The 17,552-nt window shown below is 38.5% G+C and overlaps 1 protein-coding gene across 3 annotated transcripts in view; it reads left to right on the top strand.

The window, feature by feature from the left end:
- The window catches only part of TSHR (thyroid stimulating hormone receptor), a gene marked incomplete at both ends in the record, with an annotated part of 70,234 nt that overhangs the window by 14,315 nt on the left and 38,367 nt on the right, over nucleotides 1–17,552 (top strand). For 2 of the 3 annotated variants that reach the window (XM_082317149.1, XM_082317148.1), the window contains one exon: nucleotides 15,309–15,380. The exons of the other annotated variant lie outside the window; for it this stretch is intronic. In XM_082317149.1, coding sequence (XP_082173275.1) covers nucleotides 15,309–15,380 — 72 coding nt within the window. The remainder of the gene's footprint in view (nucleotides 1–15,308; nucleotides 15,381–17,552) is intronic. 3 annotated transcript variants of the gene reach the window in all.

The raw sequence follows: 17,552 nt of genomic DNA, 5'->3' as shown, positions 1-17,552 counted from the left end.
ATTTTGTTCTGTATTTCTGTCTTAATAATTCCTAGCATTCAGTTTGCCTTTTGGACCTCTGCTGAGCAGCTGGCAGCGATTATAGGTAGTTAGTGGACCTCTGATTAGAAACAGTAGCAGCCAGCAATTACAGCCTGTTCTTACTCTCTTTCGCTGTAGGAAGTGAACCTCTTCTGCCTGCTGTTTTCTGAAATTTCACGGTTCCATTTGAACTTTCTTTGCAGCCATTTATAGACTCTTAGCTTGATATTTCAGAAACACAGATCTTCTCTATTATATTCGGAGTGCATGCTCCTCTGGTGCAGATGGAGCAAGGTAGTGGGCTGTTTGGTGGCCAGCAGAGGGACCGCATACTGCCAGGTAGATCTGCCCAGAATTAGTTAAACAGAATAAATCAATGTGATCTTTAAAGAACATTTGAGTGTGAGCTGAGACTAATAAGACCTTTAGAATCGACCATACTGAAAGTATGCTAGTGTTTTTAGGAAAGTATTCTTTTTATTAGTAATTGTCAGAAAAAAATCTGGGCATGAAATATTTTTTCACCCATGGGACTCTCTCTTAGATACCAGGACTAAGAGGCAAAACCAGAAGACAAATCTGCACTATTTCTACAGAAAAATAGAAGATTGCAATGCTAAAGACATTAAGCAGAGAAATCTAGGGATCCAGTGAAAGGTACAGAAGAAAGAAAAAACAGGAATAAGACACATAAGAGGTCAGAGCAGAGACAATCTCTTTATGGTCTATCTTACAACCTGTGGCTGAAAGATAGCCCTAAAAGAGTTTTCATATTGTGCTAGCAAGGTAGTTTAACTCTTTCCTCAATTATACATAATTATGCAGTTAACATGCTAGGTTATAGTGTTAGGTTTCATTTCAATTACCTTTACTGGTTCTTCAGTCTCTGTGTTTAACTATCTCTCCTCATCTGTGAGAGAAAATAGCTCAAACTTTGTGTTGTGTGACTCAACCTTTCTTCTTAAAGATTGACATTTAAACGCTGGTCTTCATTAAATGGGGATATACCAGAGGTAATTGCTGTATACTTTGGTACCTTTGTTTTTATTTCAAAACAAGTTGAAAAGATTTCCATAAAATTACTCTATGATGCTTTCTTTAGGTCAAGACAGATCACACTCACTTTCTTGAGGTCAAGAGAGAACTAGTATTATTTAAGCACGTGTCAGCAGCTTGTTATCTATGTTAAGGTTTAAATTGTAATGAATTTACTGTAGGTGCTATCATTGTTTCTACTTGAGTCAGTAGCATTGGATTTTGCAAAATCCTGGATGTCATTGTTTCCCATTGACTTGGGTAAGGTATTAGGGCACTGTCTATGTTGCAGAATCTTGAATAGAATAGAAGCTGTTGACATAAGAAAATAGGCTTTTTGCAGATGGGACCATTTTTAATTCTTGAGTAAAACAAGATACTTTTTCTACTGTCTAAAATTTTGGATACCGTTTAAGAGACTCTTAAGTGTGGCTAACAAGCTGCTATACTATTAGCAGCTTCACAACTAAATTTGTTAGTTTTTCTGAGCCTCTTTAATGTGTTTCCTGTGAACACGAGGATGTGTAAGGGCTAAGCCCAGCAGAATACAAGTGCATATTTGAAGTTTTTGAGGAACTGAGATTGTACTGCATACTACCCATCCCTGTTTTGGCAGATCAGCATTTGACAGTAGTCTGTCTGTACTATATGTGAAATTATTCCATCACAGTTGGTGATGAAGGCAGATCATTTAGGTTTTTTTAAGCCACTTCCTGAAATGGTCCAGTTTTCCAAATATAATCACCTTTTTTAGACTGTTTTGGGGTTCTGTAAACCCACATTATGGAAAATATCAAACATTTATGGATTTTGCAAATATATAAAAAGCCTGTATGAGTCAGATTTGTGAGAAGTTGCCTTCTTAACTGATATCAACAGAAAAAATACTATTACTAGCTTTTTTCAAAATACTCTGTAAACAATTGCTTAATAGTTATGGTATTTTGTAATATTTAAGCTTTTTCTTTCCTTTTACAGTTACATCAGAAAGCTCTGTTTCTCAATTCAGAAGGCTGTTGTGTGCTTCTGAAGTGTAACGGGTTGGAAATTTAATGTCAAAAGAAAACAATGTAATGAAAACTGACAGCAGCAATTTAAGATTCAGTGGACTGTAACACTTACAGAATCAGTCTGTTAAATGACTGTCAATATCCTCTCCTAAAATAGAGTTTTTTAACTCTGGCGTAAAACACTTTTTTGCTATTTAGTTGATCAAAATTAGTCATCTCCACAAACAAGCAAAAGATAAAAATGAGTTTCTACTGCGATATCACCATTGTCTTTTGTGACAATGATGTGCGGTATTCTCATTTAAGCGAACCTCTTCTTGGCATCTACAAAAGAACTATTTGCAGTCCCTCTGCTCTTCTGTTGAGCAAGCTATGTGTGTAGTTAAAGCATACTGAAATAATGCTTGCTTCTACTGGGAATGGGAATGGCTTTTTGTTTTGCGCTTGTACAGTTTCCAGCATTGGCTGGGTTTCTGTGCCATGACACAGGAATTTTAAATGTTACAAACATACAAGAAATGCTACTGATACAATGACTGATAAGCAATGAAAAAAAAAATTGTATTCAGTCTTTAAAAAGTATTATTTTGATCTCCAGTAGTCTCTCTGGTCCCCTACTGTCACTCATTCCCGTTCTTCATATGGTCGTTGGGTTGTTGTGTGTGTACAGTAAAGCAGTGCATAGTTTGTAAATAACTTCAAGAACCCTTAGAACAGTTTTGTCTATGACTCACCATTGTGGTTATGAACAAATCATTTCACTTTAACTAAGAGGATAATACATACTAATTTTTTGGACCTAGTGTATGTCAACATGCAGGATTTCTGTATGTCAACAGCAGGATTACAGAAGTTAATACCATGCCTTTTCAAGCAAAATATGTAGGTAAATATAATAACATGCATTAGATTTGAAAGGAAATTTTGAAAGTACAGATTTTTGTAAAATGCAGTATTTTGGAAGCATTTTATATTGCAGCATGTGCATAAAATTATTTAAATGATTATCTAAAGACAATTGATAAGGTATTTTAATGGGTTTGGTAAGTATACTGATGTTTGGTAGAAAAGTAATTTTTTTTTTTAAGAAAGCTCAAATCTGGTTTTGGCTTCAGAAATAGTTAAATATTTTAAATAGTTAAAAATCTTCCAGTTATGAGAAATGCGGCCAATGAATAGGCTGCATGTCTGTGTGTGATATTTACATGTGATGTCTCATCATGTACTGAGCTTGACTTCTACTTTCTTTATTCAATGCAGAAACAGCAGTTATACACTAGGTTTACAGGTACCCTGTGTACCGTGAAGTGTATTACCAATTTCCTTTGAGGAATGTGAGCGATATCTTACACTGATATGAATTGAAAATTTCAAAGCTAGCTCCCAGTTTTGTTCAGAACTCATTTTATAGGTATGTTTGTAGGCTTGGAAACATATTTCCCACAATAAAGCAGTTACTTAACTTATTTTTAGAGGGTTTTTTTTAGTTCAATATTTCACTTAGTAATTTATTGTCTTTTCAACTTTATTCAACTTTGCCTTGAATAAGGAGAAAATATTTTAAACAGTTGACCAATAGTCTTAGTGTTTATGCATAAAGACAAATATCAACAGAGAAAACAATTTGTATTCTTCAAGTGTTAAACACAAAGGCCTTACAAAGACCTTGCCGCTATGCAGGGCAGTTTTGTATAATTTTTATAAAAAACAGTTTTAATTTGGCATAGGTCAAAGTGTGACTTGTCACCATTTTAAATCACAATATTTTCCTTTAGATTCTTTACATTGTATTGGCCTTTGCTGCTTTTTCTGAGAGAATATTTTCTATTTGAAAACCAGATTTGGAAAACAGAGGGCAAGTGATTTAACGATATATCCAATTCAGGATATTACTGAGTCACATATTTAAAATGCAACTTTAAAATTAGCAGTTATCACTTGCCATTTCTTAGGATATACAGCTGTGTCATTGCAAGGGTATTATTTTAATTAAATCCTCCACAGAAATGTACAAATGCATATTGAAGCGTTATCTTCACTGTGATCGTCTTACTATGACACCCTAGAAATACTTCTGTTGTTTGCGTTTTGTACGGCCACCTTCCTTTAGCATTGAAATGTATACTAAGCAAAACATTAAGCCACTATCTAGTTTCCTATCTGTTTTTTCTTTAGATTATAGTGGTACCGATTATGTTTTTACCTGCTCAGCCAGCATCTTTCAGCAGTTCTCTGTATTAGTGCGGTTCCTCACAGGATTCTTCCTTACCACACTTTTTGCAGTTCTCAGTATCTCAGCTGTTTAGGATTAAATACCTCTGCCTTGTAGGTATTTAAATGGCATGCTTTCTTCAGCACTGACAGTTCTGAAATCTATTACATGACATTAGAAACCTGCTGTTTTGCTGGTAAATGGAAGGTAACATTCAGTAGAGCCAGTGTCTCCTGCAAAGTCTTCATTTTTTCCTCAAATCCAGCAAGAAGCAGTGGGTGATCACAAATTGAACAAGAATAAGCTCTGATATGAGGGATTGGTGTTCTCTTTTTGCTATATATTAGCAAGTAACCAACCTGAATTCTTGCCTGTCAGTCTGACAGTGTCCATATGCACCTCAGTACGTAGGATGAGGATATGTTAGCGGCAAGAATTTACCTTCAACACAGAATTGTCCCAAATGCTGACCTGCACACTTTTCATTTTGAAAAGCTCTAGTATCTCTTTAATTTCCTAGGGCTGGGCCAGTTTTGACATATACTTTATGTTATTCTTTTGGACTGCTAGTTAATTGTGGGAAAGTAGCAAATTCAGAACTGATTTCCTGCTCTTCGAGTTACTTTGCTGTGCGAGTCTTTCCCTTGCTCCTACCACGTTGGTAATACTAACATTAGACACTAGGTGGTAATCGTCTTCTGGTAAGCTCAGCATGCATTTCACTATGTGAAATGCCTTTTTATAGCTATTTTTGCACCACTGAAAGACTACAATGCATTTTTTTCAGAATAATAAAAAACAATATTTTTAAGTTTGTTTAGTTTGTGTTGGGTTTAGTTGAATATAAAAAACTAGAAGTTTCTGTGTCAAGAATTGTTTACCTAGCCATTATCTTAGCTGTCATAGTTATTTCTCCTATATAAAAGCTGGAAGGTCATTGCTTGTTATAATTTTCTCAGAAAGGTGAAACTAGTATGTAAAATTTCTTATTTTGTTTTACATATTGTCATTTTTTTTCCTGTCTTTGTGGAGAATAGTTCATTAAAATGCTTGTAGCTATTGTTGCCATGATTCAAATTATAAATCATGTCATTTTAATCTGAAATTCTTTGGATGATTCCTATTTTTTTAATTACATTTTGTAGACAGGCATTTTAAACGTTTTAAAATGGAGAGGCTATTTATGCAAAATATATATGTACTTCCCTAATATATCTTACTGAAGTAATGTCACAGATACTGCTGAGGATGTTGTTAAAATAGTGTATATACAGTTAGACATATATTTATATATTTCTTAATATAGAAAATGTGAAACCATTTATATTTGAGGAAAATGTTGTTTTCACTTGTATTTTTCACTGGCTATTTGCCTTCAGCTCCTGCTAAAAGATAACGTCCTCTCAGCACTGGCATAGCCAACTAGATGCCTTTTGCTTCCTTATTTAGGGCTTCGAAGTAGCTGCTGGGATGGCTGCAGACAGGCTGCAGCTGAGTGAGAAGGGTTTCTGTCTCTGCCATTTACTGGAGCATGAGGGCAGGTCCCTTGTAACAGATGATTTCTGTGAGTCTGGGTGCAGCAGTGGTCCGTGAGAAAGGATGGTGCAACCATCGAGATCCAGGGAGTAGGTTCAAAGTCCAAGAGATAGTAAAGGGAAAGAAAGAACCATCAAGCCTTGAACTTATCCAAGAGAAGAGACTTGTTTTCTGAATTTATGTGTAAGGTGGAGTTTTTTGGTAGGCTGTTGTGCACTGAAATGATTAAGTGTAGGGAAAAAGTGTGAGACTCTGGGGTAAAATCTAGTGTATATAATAAATGGTACTTGAAACTAAGTGCTACATACCTTGTACAGCTTTCTTCCCAGAGCAGATTTGGGAAATCTAATGCAGCATGAGTGTTGAATTAATCTAATAGACATTGGAATAAATAGTTTAAGTGAACAGTTTAATATTTGTAGTTAGGGAAATGTTCTATTTGCATTACAATATGTATTTTCTCATGGTGGGGGGTTCATTGCTTGATTAAATGAAGGAGGTTGGAAACCAGGGGTTGTTTTTTGTTCGAGGGATTGAGACATGCAAAGTTTAAAAGTATTAAAGAATCACTCTGTGTTGTTATGTTATGCAGAGCAATCACGCAAGTTACCTGTAAGGGTATGTGGAAAGAGTGTCTGCTCCCCTAAGATTGTCTGATCAAGGACCTTGTCAAATGGGATGTTAAGGAAAAGGGAGGCAATAAACAAAACAGAGACACAGATCTCACAGAGAAACAATAACAAGAATGACAAAATAAGGACAAGAAACCAGCCTGGTCAGTCACACTAATTGATGGGCTATCAAGAACCTGCAGGCATCACTTCAAAGAGGGGCCAACCTGGACTTCGCAACTGATAAGGATGCAGACCTGGGGGTCCTGGATATTGGGACAGGGGACTGATGGGTTTATGCGAACTGATGAGGCAATGTGCAGGGGAAGGGAGTCATGGGGAACAAGGGAAGAATAAACAGAAAGTGTTATAAAAGGGGTTGGTTACACGTGAAATGGGGCTGGCCAGTGCTTTTGACCAAGCCCTGTGCCTGCTCGCTGCAGTCTGTCCTATCTTATTACTAAATCTGCATAACATTATCTATTATGTGTAGTCACAGTGGAAGTCATATTAGTTTTTGCTGAAACATAATATTTACATATGAAGGTCATATCTATATATATGGTATCAATCTTAATGAAAAGAAAGTATAGATGAAATCAGAGGAGGGGAAGGAAGACAGCAAATAAAAGGCTCACTTTACTGGAATCGGTGTCAAAACTGCAAAACTGCTGCTGTTAAGATGGTGGAAAGCCAAAAAGGGGAAAAAAGGAAATATCTCACAAGTAATCATTACAGAGTGTCTATTTTGAAATGTTTAACACATACCACCTGTACATTTCACAGGATTAATTAAGAATGTGCTGGGATAAGGGCTCTTTAACACTGAACCTTGCAAGACTTATAGAGCTCCCTGTGCCCAGTTGCTTGCATATGTAAGTACAGAGGAGTGGCTGTGCAGGATCATGCCGAAGCTCCATCTCTCTCAGTCTCCTGCCTGCAGCTGTGACCAGTAAAGTATGTCCCGTGAAGAGCATATGAATAAGACAAACGTGCAGTGACACTGTCCTGGAATACTCTCCCAGTAATAGTTTGTGGTTTATGCACTTTCTGAACCTGAGAATTTGTATTTTATATGCCCAGATGTGTTTTTATCCCATGAATCTGTCCATCACTTTAGAATCCAATATTTTTACCATTTCCTCTGGTACTGTCCCATCTCAGAAGAGGCTGACAGGAATGTGTTTCCTTTTTCCATCACCTAGGTCCCTGGCCAGTTTACCAATATAAGTCACTGTTGATTTAATTTCATATTAATATGCGACACTGTACATGAGGTAAAGAAGTGAACACCCAAACTGTCCAGCCACTTCTGCCAACATCTGGCAAAGGAACAAGGTTTGACTATCCCAGTGAAATCTACCATCAGAGTCCTCATGCAATTGCTGCCATCTCTCACTCTGCAGCTAAGCGTTTAGCTTCTTCATTTACCACTCTATTCTGTGGTTTGGTTTTTTTTTTTTTCTGCTCTGTGAACTCAGGTGATAGACATGGCTGTTTAGCCTGATCTGGGCTTGGTATAGGGTACCAGAGAATGAGGGGGAGAAGCAGTCATGGTCAGTGTGGTTCAAAGAGGGAATGCTCCCTCCCACCAGTCTCTCACAGGTGACAGGTAGGAAGGACACCCTTCTGCTTCTGCCCTGTCTTGATGAGGAGTCTCATGCTTGGGAAACAAACAAACCCCCCAAAACCCCACAACAGGCCCCAAACTCTTGAGAGGCTTGTAGCTAAATGCAGTTGTAAAAACCTTTTTAAAAGACCAGTGCTTTTTATAAACGTGTTTAGTGTAAGGTATTAGATAATATATTACATATGCTTTCAAGCTAGTGTAAGAACTTCAGCACTGAGTCAGAATTCATCAGCAATGATAAATAAAGCTTTCAAGTGATTTACCAAGTAAGCCAGAGAGCAATACAAATGTTTTCTTTTTAGATTTTTATGTATTCTATCACATCTGCGTCTGTAAGTTCTCACTCTAATAGTATTTTGGCTACATAGTGCATGCTGTTAGTGCTAGTTATCAGAGGAATAGGTGTGATTGAAGTGGATGTATACCTCTCCTACATTTTCCGCTGGATTTTTTTTTGCTCTAACATAAGAGAGTAATAGAAATTAAATAGTCAAATGTAAGTAGGCAGAGGCTGTGGAAGTTACATGTACGCACAGATTGTGTGTACCTCTCAAATGGAAAATCCCTTGATGTTTCTTTGGTCCAGGTTACTAGGTACTTCTGATATTCACCAATTTCAAATGTTTGAAAATGGTCTCCTGTAAGAAATGGAATATCTATCAAAGTTTTCACTTTAACCTCCTTATATGCTGAACACTGACTTTTGTAAGTTATACACCAGATTCTGTGCTTGTGCATATGTGCAGTCAAAAGAGAACTGGAATTATAAACAGTTTCATCTGAATTTTGCTTTAACTCCTTTGTACTAGTCTTTCTCTAACAATATTTAGCATTCAACAAAAGAAATCAGCTATGCTGCAATTCTGACTTAAATACACAAGTAGAAGTGAGGCACTCCTGGCTTCTGAGATGTAATTATGGCTTTGCTTAATATTGAAATAGGGGGCTGTTAAATGGATAGTCAAGAGCTACAATCTGTATGAAGAGTTAGTATTGTTTCATATGTAAGAGCAAAGCTTTTCTCCTATTTTCCTAATCTTGATTTATTAATGGAATATTTTTGCAAAATTGTTTTTTATTTCTATTATTATTACTTTTTCCTTGTGTCATGGTTTAGCCCCAGCTGGCAGCTGAGCCTCACACAGCCACTCCCTCCCTCCCCCCTGGTGGGATGGGGGAAGAGAATCAGAAGGGTAAAAGGGAGAAAACTCATGGGCTGAGATAAAGACAGTTTCATAGGTAAAGCAAAAGGCACGCACGCAAGCAAAGGAAAGCAAGGAATTCATTCACTACTTCCCATCAGCAGGCAGGTGGTCAGCCATCCTCAGGAAAGCAGGGCTCCATCACGCATAACAGTTACTTGGGAAGACAAATGCCATCGCTCCAAACATCCTCCCCTTCCTCCTTCTTCCCCCAGCTTTATCTGCTGAGCATGACGTCACATGGTATGGAACAGCCCTTTGGCCAGTTGGGGTCAGCTGTCCCAGCTGTGTCCACTCCCAACTTCTTGTGCCCCCCCAGCCTGCTCGCTGGTGGGGTGGGCTGGGGTGAGAGGCAGAAAAGGCCTTGACTCTGTGTAAGCGCTGCTCAGCAGTAACTAAAACATCCCTGTGTTATCAACACTGTTTTCAGCACAAATCCAAAACATAGCCCAATACTAGCTACTATGAAGAAAATTAACTCTATCCCAGCCAAAACCAGCACACCTTGTTTTAAGCCGGCTGTAAATTGCATGTTTTAATGGATTACTATTTATATATTTTTTAAAGTGCAGTCTAAAATAAGAAGAAATGACTGTGATACAACAGAATATACTGAAGGCAGTTAACATCACTAATTACATTGCAATTAATGCCACTTGCTTAGTTTACAGGGCTGATTCTAATTTCATTGTCTTATGCATGGCTTAAGCTGCCTACTCTTACGACTCTTAAGTGACAGGTCTCATTAATACTGAAACCAACAAAATGTTCATTCATAGTTAGGTAGCTCCTGAGAGGAGTGTAGGCACCAGCCACCCCAAGAACAGAGTTCCTTGCTGTGTTATCAATTAGGACACTAGATTAACTGTCATAGAACAGCAAAGCACAAATAATGAATCAGTGCTTAGCGGTACTAGAAATACGGGCTTAAGAGAGAGATGACATTATTATCTACTAGATGCTTGGGTCATGCCTTGTGCATTGGTACTGTATGGTCATTAAAATGAAGCAAATATGTTTAAGCTTGAATACTTCACAATCTCCACTTACGTATACCGGTATTTCTAAGTTAGTAAAAAACAGGGTTGTTTCTATGCAGATATAAAATATTTTGAAGTCTATGTGGTCTTATACTCTCTAAAAAACTTCTTTTTCTCATTAATGAAAATAACCAGGCTAATTTTGAGAAACAGAGTCTGTGCTAAAGATTGTTTGGGAATATCAGAAGGGAGTCAAAGTGGGAGTTTTTTCAGTTGTTAGCTGAATAACTATAGTACTTGATTTTTGATCAAGAAACTCTTTACATTCCAGGTTGACAGATGTTTGGGGCAGAGGAAAGCAAAAATGCAAAGTTCTGTACAAGCAGTCTAATATGTTTCTTACCAGTTTGTTCAGGTTTCATTTTCTTGATATATGCAATGTAGAGTCTTTCAGGAACATACAGGGTAAACTTTTGGTGTAAATGTCAAAGCAGAAAGAAAATTTTAAAACTTCAAACTGACTTTCTGACCAATGAAACTAAGAAATGCAAACTAAATGTTGTCTTATAAAATGTTTTTCTGAAACATTTTCTTGTCATTTTTAAAACAACTCATTTAGCAAAAATGTGATTTGTATGCTTCTGTATCTTTGTAAATATTGATAGCATGTTTGTAATGAAAATGACCTCCGACTTTGGGTTGTTCTTTTTTGAAAGATTTTATTGAATAAATACTGAAAATTTTGTCTAGATTTATTGAGGCTTTTAATCTGAATGAGAAAATAGAAGTAGAAATAAAAGGTAGTACTCAGGTTAGCACAGGAACAATTTTTTCATTAAATGGTAATGAACATTCTCATGTGTCCTGGTTTCAGCTGGGATAGAGTTAATTTTCTTCCTAGTAGATGGTGTAGTGCTGTGTTTTGGATTTAGTATCAGAATAATGTTGATTACACATGGATGTTTTTATTGTTGCTAAGTAGTGCTTACACCAGTCAAGGACTTTTCAGCTTCCCATGCTCTGCCAGGTGCACAAGAAGCTGGGAGGGAGCACAGCCGGGACAGCTGACCCAGACTGGCCAAAGGGCTATCCCATACCATATGGCATCATGCTCAGTATATGAAGCTGGGGGAAGAACAAGGAAGGGGGGGATGTTTGCAGTGATGGCGTTTGTCTTCCCAAGTAACCATTAGTAACCATTAGTTTCTGTGCTGCTGTACTGGACAGGCTGGAACTCCAGTGTGAACTCGAGTCGAAGGGACTGTGACCTGTGGATGAGTCCACATGGGAGCAGGACACCCTGAAGCATCTGTGGATGTGGATAAGCCCATGCCAGAGCAGGTATGTCTCGAAGCATCTGTGGCCATGGTTATGTCTGTGCCACAGCAGGTATACCTCTGCAGGGATTGTGGCCCAAGGATAAGTCCATGCTGGAGACGGTACACCTTGAAGCATCTGTGGCTGTGGATAAGTCCATGCTGCAGCAGGTACACCTTGAAGCATCAGTGGCTGTGCATGAGGTCATGCTGGAGCACCTCAAAGCGTGTGGCCATGGATAAGCCCATGACAGAGCAGGTACATCCCTGGAGGGACTGCAGCCATGGGTCAGGCCATGTTGGAGCAGCTTTACTTCTGAAGAGACTGTGGCTGTGGGTAAGGCCATGCTGGAGCAGGTATATCTCTGAAGTCATTGTGGCCCATGGAGAAGGCCACGCTGGAACAGGTGTACCTCAAAGCGACTGTGGCTGTGGATAAGTCTATGCCGCAGCAGGTTACCCCTGGAGAGACTGGGGCTCATAGATAAGGCTCCACTTGGACCAGGTAAACCCCTAAGGGACTGCAGTCTGTGGATAAGTCCAAGCCAGAGCAGGGGCAAGGGGAGGAGTCCATTGCAGTATTAAACCCGATGGTCGGGTCCAAAGGGGCCAGGGATGGAGACTGTAATGAAAATACCTTTAAATTAATGTAACCCATGATCTGAGTTGCATGTTATAGGAATTACTATAGCAGGAACCACCTGAACCAATGGAGGACAAACCTTACAAGAAGCAGTGCAAGTGCAGCAGTGACCCGACCTGAGCTGGCCTTGGTGCCCAATAACTCCACGCACACACGACCTCTCCTATCCTGAGTGACTGCCATCATAGATGGAGCCCAAAGTAATGGACTAAATGAACTCAGTGGACATTTTGTGGACATTTGTGGACATCTACGGACATTTTCAGACATTTCACAGAGGTGGTCCATAGACTAAGGGAATGATACCTGTGTATTGTATCAAAGGGTGGGAAGTGGGATGGTGGTTAATGAAGATGTATTGGATAGTGTGGGACATGGTATGGAATAAGGGGTGGATACTGTCCTAGTTTCAGCTGGGATAGAGTTCATTTTCTTCCTAGTAGATGGTGTAGTGCTGTGTTTTGGATTTAGTGTCAGAATAATGTTGATTACACATGGATGTTTTCATTGTTGCTCAGTAGTGTTTACACTAGGTCAAGGACTTTTCAGCTTCTCATGCTCTGCCAGGTGCACAAGAAGCTGGGAGGGAGCACAGCCAGGACAGCTGACCCAGACTGGCCAAAGGGCTATTCCATACCACATGACATCATGCTCAGTATATAAGCTGGGGGAAGAAGGAGGAAGGGGAGGATGTTTGGAGCGATCGCATTTGTCTTCCCAAGTAACTGTTATGCGTGATGGAGCCCTGCTTTCCTGAGGATGGCTGACCACCTGCCTGCTGATGGGAAGTAGTGAATGAATTCCTCGTTTTGCTTTGCTTGCGTGCGTGCCTTTTGCTTTACCTATGAAACTGTCTTTATCTCAGCCCATGAGTTTTCTCCCTTTTACCCTTCCAATTCTCTCCCCCATCCCACCAGGGGGGAGGGAGTGAGTGGCTGTGCGGTGCTTAGCTGCCGGCTGGAGTTAAACCACAACATCATGTGTGTTGTCTTTGCCTTAATATAGAAAGGAAATTAAGTGAGCCTATTAAATATGTAAGTGCTTATAGTTGCAGTTTTTCTCACTTGGAAAACTAATGCATATTTTCCCAGTCAAGTTTTTTTCCTTTATTCTGAAAAAGCTTACTTTCTTCATGAACATACTGTGGCTGGCTGGATACTGGACTCGCTAAATTTCTAACTGAAACATGCAGGTTTAAAGAAAATTTCTAATGCATGCAGGACAGGAAAAATCACAGTCCATTAATGTAATGAATTCTCCTTATTCATATGTTCACACTCTATGTTATGGTTGGCAGGCTGGAAATCCTGACCTGTCTTGACTTTCTTGTTTCTGGCTTTGGGCTTTTAATTCCAAAACTTGCTGTTTTCTCAGCCTGAAGAGCATATTAACACAGTTGGTAAGCTTGTGATCTTTATATGCAGTTAGACTGGGATAAACTAAAGCTGGTATATTTAAATTACTCTCAATTTTGATCCATCATAGACTGTTCTGGTTGAGAATTTTCGCAGTCTGTCTTCTTCCCGCTCCAGAGAATTACTGTCCATCCCACAGCCTTCTACACACCACTGGTGCTTGGTGGTCCCCAACCAATAATTATCTGCAGACTCAAACAGGCAAACAGGGACTGAAGCACCTTTTTTTTTTCCTGCAAAGTTTTAAATTGCTTTAGGAGGTGGCTTAAAATGACCAGTAATGTATCAGCCCACAGGTGTTTGAAACTCAGAGAGAACTGGAGCTTTGCAGGTGGTTGTACACAAAGGCTGGCTTTGTGTACAGAGAAGGATGCGAGAGCACTGGTATGGGTGTCAAGGTGCTATGAGTGTGGGGGAATAGGCAAGTATACCTCTCGACCAGCTGACATTCCCCTGGTTGGGGGCTCGGTGGGAGCTGGGTGGATTGAGGTCAAGAGAAACATCAACGCAGTGTTGGAAAAACAGAAGTCTTTAGGTTCTCCTTACTCATTCTTGTAACAAGTATATGGAGTAGGGGAGATATACTTGGGAAGTAGACAGAGCCTTCCGCTGGGATGGTAGGAGTGTACATTCTCTTAATTTATATTTTTACTCAAGATAGAAGTTTTAAGAATTTCTACAGATTTTTTTTTCTTGTATGCAAGTTCTAGAAGCTTGATAAATCTTAAGATGATAATATTTTTGTCTGTATAGATCCAATATAATTACTATAATCAGATACATCATATCATGAAACAGAAAACAGCGTTAGGAAATCATTCTAATTTGTTTAATTCTTTTCTACTGAACTGTTCTTAAACAGCAGCTATGGGAAAAGTTTATCATTTGTTCTTGATTATTCTTCAGACTGTTCATTGACTATAAATTATGTAAGTGTATTCCCAGATGTACTGGAAAACCAAAGATTACCTCATCCAGCAATGACAGGTTGTAACTGTAAGCTTAACAGACACTATAGGCTAATTTTCCAAAGCATTTCCTCCTTTTTTGGAAGAGTCAGTCTGCTAGAGATTCATTCTGTTAAGAACTTGGTTGTTGATAAGTATCTGTGTTAAATATTACCTGTTTTTCTGAAACCTCCTGCAGATGGGTAAGATACATAATTCTGTTATCTCCTGAAGTGCATCTTTAACTGGGCTTAAGCTAAAAAATAACAATATATATATGCCATCCCCACATCTGAGATTTAGGGAGGAAGAATGCTGTATTTATTACAAAGTATATGGAGAATTCTATGGAGGTAGTACACAATTGCTCTAATTCAGTCTTGGCTGGTATACCTGAATTTCTTGCTTGGAATGAGGGATTGGATATCTTTGTGGAGCCTGAAATTATTAAAAGAATGCTTATACTCTTAACACTTCATTTACTTCAATAGGCAAATATGTTTGCAGGTCATGGTCTGGAGTTTTGGAAGGTCCATCATTACCACTGAATGCTGAGTTCCTATTGTAATTTAGATTGAGGGAGCACACCAAGCAAACCAAGCCACACAATGAAACAAGAACAGAAAAGAGGCAAAGATGGAAACCTTGGGAAAAGGGAATATAAGAATAGAAATGCTGGAGTTGTGTAGAACTTTTTAATGTTAAATTATACTTACCAAGATATTAACAGCCAAACTTTTATTTCTACAGGAGGTTTATGGAGACTCATCTAAGAACAATTCCAAGTGACGCTTTTTCCAATCTCCCCAACATCTCTAGGATGTAAGTTCTCTTTCTGATATTATTCTTTTAGCTCTTTTATTAAAAATCACTTTCCTTCTCCAAAACTCTGTCTTTGTGTATAAAATCTTCTGAAATGAAAATATTCTTGCACCTTTGCTACCTCACCATTTACATTTTACAACTGCAGGTTGTCATCCCATTGTTACAACCTGAACCAGCTATAGGAAGGCATACTAGGCATTTTTGGATAAGAGCACACCTTTATTGAAGTAGATGTGGTAAATAAGGCTATAAAACTCCCCCCGCCCCCCAGTTCACAAAATGTGTCAACAGTTTCATTTTTAACAAATGAACATATTCTGTTGATGGTCCTGGCTAAAAATTTGTTTCCAGCTCCCACCATGATTCGTAACTTATTTCATTGGAGACCCTGTGGCATTTCTAGACTAGGGATGGACGTTCACCAATACATTAGTATTTGTGTGATGTGAGAGGAACTTCCATTGTGTCACTTCCTTTGTATGTAAACACATGCATGGATACAATCCGTAAATGCACAACCAGCAGCCACTACCTATTTGCCTCACATCAACATTTGTCCCATTGAAAGTGGCAGCCCTTGCACTGCACTGCTTATTGATGTCAGCAGTCTTGAGGCAAAGTTGTCCCACCTTTGTTTCTTCTTCTTGGTGGCTGGCCCATAATCTGTCATCCTGTGCATGGCTATTTGATGCGGGGAACTTCTCTACCATCTTCCAATTCACTCCCTAGAATCAGAGAGTCATGTAATTTAGAAGGGACCTCAAGAAGCCTCTAGTCTACCACCTGCTCAAAGTTGGGCCAACTGTAATGTCCGACCAGATTGTTCAGGGCTTTAGCCAGTCTGGTATTCAGCTTTATCTGTGTCCACTGTTAACTAAATAAACCACCTGATTCAGCAAGAGGCCCACATTTTTCTTGTTCAGCCTTTTATTGATAATATAGCCCAGCCTTTTATTGATAATGTAGCCATAGGAGCTCTTCTTGTTATCCTTGACATTTCTTGCAAGTCTCAACTCCAGCTGAACTTTGGCTGAATGGCTGAGATGGACTACTATTTAAGAATTCATGAAACAGGACTTTGCGGGGACATGGAGGTCTGCCTAATTATATTTTATAGTTTCATCCAGTTGTCTTGAAGTAATAACTTTCTAAAATCCTTATAAGTAATTGTTCTTGAATATCTGCAGCCTCATTTACCATCTCAGTTTAATCAGATAGATGATGTATTGTTTTGGGTTTTTTTGGGGGGAGGGAGGGAATGTCCCTTACATGATGTGTAGTATCATATATAAACCTCATAAACTTTGTTCAAAAAGAGTTTTATTAAATGTAGAAGGATGTCAACTCTTCTTCGGCTTTCAGTGACACATAATCCATTGCTTAGATGCTTTTCAGATTTTAAAATTCTCAAATTGTAATGTTTATGAATTTGTAAAAGCATAGGTGAATAGGTGAAAGCATAGATGAATAGGTGCTTTTTACACATCTTAAGATAATATGTTGGCATCCATGTCAGTTTATTTTGTTTATGATTTCAAGGCTACGTGGGAAAACAAATGTCAATATCTTCCCCAAATTATTCTTTTAAGAGAGTATCTGAATATGGAGTTTTACCTTCCCCTTACTCCACATTTATGTGTAGGAAAATAGCATAGATACAGTTGAGTATAACAGTAACCTACCTAAAATTATGACCTGATGTAGTAGCGTTACACTCTCTCTCCTGCTGTGTAATGCCTTCTGGATTACCACATTTCTCTTGTGAAAAGCCTATCAAGAATAGACAGTTGTTTAAATTTGAGTAGTGTCAATGCCCTTCTGGATTTTTCTTATAGCATTACTACTACTACTACAAATCATGAACTCCCACCTTCTTGATATAAACTTTGGGTTAAGGAGCCAGTACCTGTATTTTAACTACAGCTCTTACGTATATGTCTTGGCCTCTAAGGTACCATGTCTCATTTGCCTCTCCCACCCCATAATTTCCATCAGCAATGAAAATTACCCAATCATTCCTTGCTTTGTAAACTCATCTAGAAAATGTTCTAAAGTTTCAATAGGGTGATAGAGACTGTGTGTGTTTACTGTTCCAAATATAGCACTTCGTTTTGCTATCTGGTTTCTACCATGTAATTTCCATAAATAAACATTTTTTTTCCTCTGTAC

Source organism: Platalea leucorodia (assembly GCF_965183815.1).
Source record: "Platalea leucorodia genome assembly, chromosome: 7".
NCBI classification, from domain to species: domain Eukaryota; kingdom Metazoa; phylum Chordata; class Aves; order Pelecaniformes; family Threskiornithidae; genus Platalea; species Platalea leucorodia.
The sequence above is the reverse complement of the archived record's forward strand: the minus strand, read 5'-3'. Positions and strand labels throughout refer to the sequence as shown.